At 33.0% G+C, this 2,377-nt stretch overlaps 1 protein-coding gene across 2 annotated transcripts; it reads right to left on the bottom strand.

Moving 5' to 3' along the window:
• Nucleotides 1–319: 319 nt before the first annotated feature.
• On the bottom strand, nt 320–1,610 carry LOC149657107 (uncharacterized). Of its 2 annotated transcripts, XR_016369981.1 has the most exons (4): nt 1,345–1,610; nt 1,059–1,277; nt 702–989; nt 320–633 (listed from the first exon to the last, which is right to left on the bottom strand). XR_016369981.1 is itself a non-coding variant. In XM_089844567.1 (3 exons), exons 1-3 carry the CDS (start codon nt 1,608–1,610, stop codon nt 827–829), a joined length of 648 nt encoding a protein of 215 aa, XP_089700693.1. In that variant the 3' UTR covers nt 320–826. The 2 variants fall into 2 exon arrangements, 1 of the variants encoding a protein (XP_089700693.1); XM_089844567.1 differs by having other exon boundaries at nt 320–989.
• Between the last annotated feature and the right edge of the window lie 767 nt (nt 1,611–2,377).

The raw sequence follows: 2,377 nt of genomic DNA, 5'->3' as shown, positions 1-2,377 counted from the left end.
GCGTTTCATTTCCTAAATCTAAACAAGGAGAATATAGTGTCAAACCTATTAGGGAGCCATCTACATATGGTAATTTTAATTATATAAAAGTTAAATTAAAAATAAGTCTAGTTATTGAAATGTAAACAATTTTTTAGACTACGTAAAAAATCTCTTTGGGATGGTACTTGAAAGAGCGGAACTTACTATGACTGACGCAATAGATTTATACGAAAGAGAATTAGATCCGCCTACAATCCCACAACCACTAAGTGCAAAGTATGTTCATCCTGACAAGTCGGATGCAATTGAAACATACATGCAGAAGAAACGATTCAAATCAACTTGAAATAAAAAAATTTTTAATAAACAATGAATACTGCAGTTTATTTATCAAGCTCTATCATGGCTAATATCTAGAAAAAATAGTTGTGAGATCCGGTAACTGGCATATTTTATCCTCATATATAGGCCCATAATAATTTCGTCTGTCACGTGTATCTTTCCTCGCTAATATTTATGAATGAAATTTAGATATGTTATTTAAAAAATCCTGAAAATTCTTCTGATGTGAAGATTCTTCTAATTGGTCAGCTTTGGTGTTGTAGCATATTCTGAATCCATCGTGTAAATTTCCGATAGCCAATATGTGTTCTAAAAGTAATATAAAGGACTATGAAGGATACAATTTATCAAGTTTATAATAATTATAAATAAATTACAATCAAATATGACGACTGATTAAATAAACTAATTGTGAGACATTTTAATTAGTCAGTTATCAACTTATCACGTTGTTCTCTCCGTAAATTTATTTAATATTTCAATTTTTGTAATTTATTTATAACTATTCGTCAAATCGTGGATAGCGAAATCCGGAATATTCTTCTGATGGAAAGTATCTTCTGATTGTGGTTAAGACGCAGCTTGGAATAGGTCGTCTTTGACGTCGCCCTAGCCTTTTATGAATCCATCTGGTAAATTTCCGATAGGCAATATAGCGGTATGTTCTAAATGTAACAATAATTTTAATCAAATTTGACTCTATAAATTAATAATATTATGTAATATACTATTACTTGTGAATTGTGGCATCATTTGGGATAACAAAGTTATTATCACAATAGTCATACACCGCCGCCTCCAAGGCATATATGTTCAAATAAACATAATCTGTTGCTGGGTGTTGAGTAATGCAGCTATCGCCATCCCTTACTCTATTCCAAATCTTTGGAACCTCTTGGCAACAAAGGCTCTCTTCAATAGAGTTCATCGGTTCACATTTTCCACAAGAACACCTACGTAGTTACATTGTGTATATTACCAGTTAGCCACACCGTTACCTTGATCATTTTCACTGCTTACCATGTGTTGTTATTTAGCCTTTCATGGCCTTCTACTTCAATTTCAACATTTTCATCTTGCACAGGTGGTGGAGGAGCATCAGGCTCAAATTGATAAGGCTGAGCACCGAGGGCAAGATTTCCTAAATTTCCTAAAATCCTAGGCCTAATAATTCCCCCATCCGGCTCTTCATCCTCAGAAACCGAATCACTAAATGCTATCGAATAATCAGACAGATTTACTTCATTCTCTGAATCGCTGCTAGAGCTGGACGCCGCGGTTGCCATTTCTTAATAATTTTAACCACGAAAAATTGAAACAAACACCTTATATACAATCAGCTGTGATAACAAAAACTGTCAGTAGTACAAGGCGGTCTCCACAAGTCAATTTCTGACTTGATGTACCAAACAACAATAAATAAATAAAGAAATAAATAAATAAATAAATAAAGAAATAAATAAATAAATAAAGAAAGAAATAAATAAATACATAATTGCACAACGCTTAACTGAATAAGATAATTTTTTTCTTCGAAGTTTCAACGCAATGACGTTTAGGAAATCCTACTCAATGAGATTGGTAAACAAAATCTAGAGATACGTTTCTAGGCTTAAATTTTTACAAGGGGAATAAGGGGGCATCATTATTTTAAGGTGTATCTCTAGGAAAGTCATATATTCCAAGATCTATGTTCCCTCTACCGGTCTCCTCTAGAGGCCTAGCCAATCACGAATATACATGTTAGTTACGTCACAAGGAAAAGAAAATGGCCGACCATTTTCCCAACGCGATTTGAAATTAATAATGTTTAAATGAACTTTACGTAATAACTATTAGTGTTAGAGCAAAATGGTTGGTAAATTTTAATTCTCTATACATTCTCCTAAGTATTCTTATACAAATTAACGAAAATGTAAACGACGATTCTCTTACCCTTTAATTTGGTATTTCCATGGTACTTGTGACTGGCTTCAACCAATGTGAAGACTTCACCGCGGTTGAATTTTAAGAAGTATTTCGTATAGCAACCTCGAACATTGTAAAAAATTAC

Source organism: Phalangium opilio, unplaced genomic scaffold, assembly GCF_054372755.1.
Source record: "Phalangium opilio isolate 3A_F unplaced genomic scaffold, DU_Popi_V2 ptg000077l_1, whole genome shotgun sequence".
Classification (NCBI taxonomy): Eukaryota; Metazoa; Arthropoda; class Arachnida; order Opiliones; family Phalangiidae; genus Phalangium; species Phalangium opilio.
This window is presented reverse-complemented; position numbering and strand designations above follow the sequence as displayed.

Coding starts and splice junctions, on each gene's coding strand:
- LOC149657107 (XM_089844567.1), bottom strand. CDS start 1,610: ATGGCAACCGCGGCGTCCAGCTCTAGCAGCGATTCAGAGAATGAAGTA. Junction 1,278..1,344: donor AGGCTAAATAACAACACATG/GTAAGCAGTGAA, acceptor GTAACTACGTAG/GTGTTCTTGTGGAAAATGTG. Junction 990..1,058: donor AATGATGCCACAATTCACAA/GTAATAGTATAT, acceptor TGTTACATTTAG/AACATACCGCTATATTGCCT.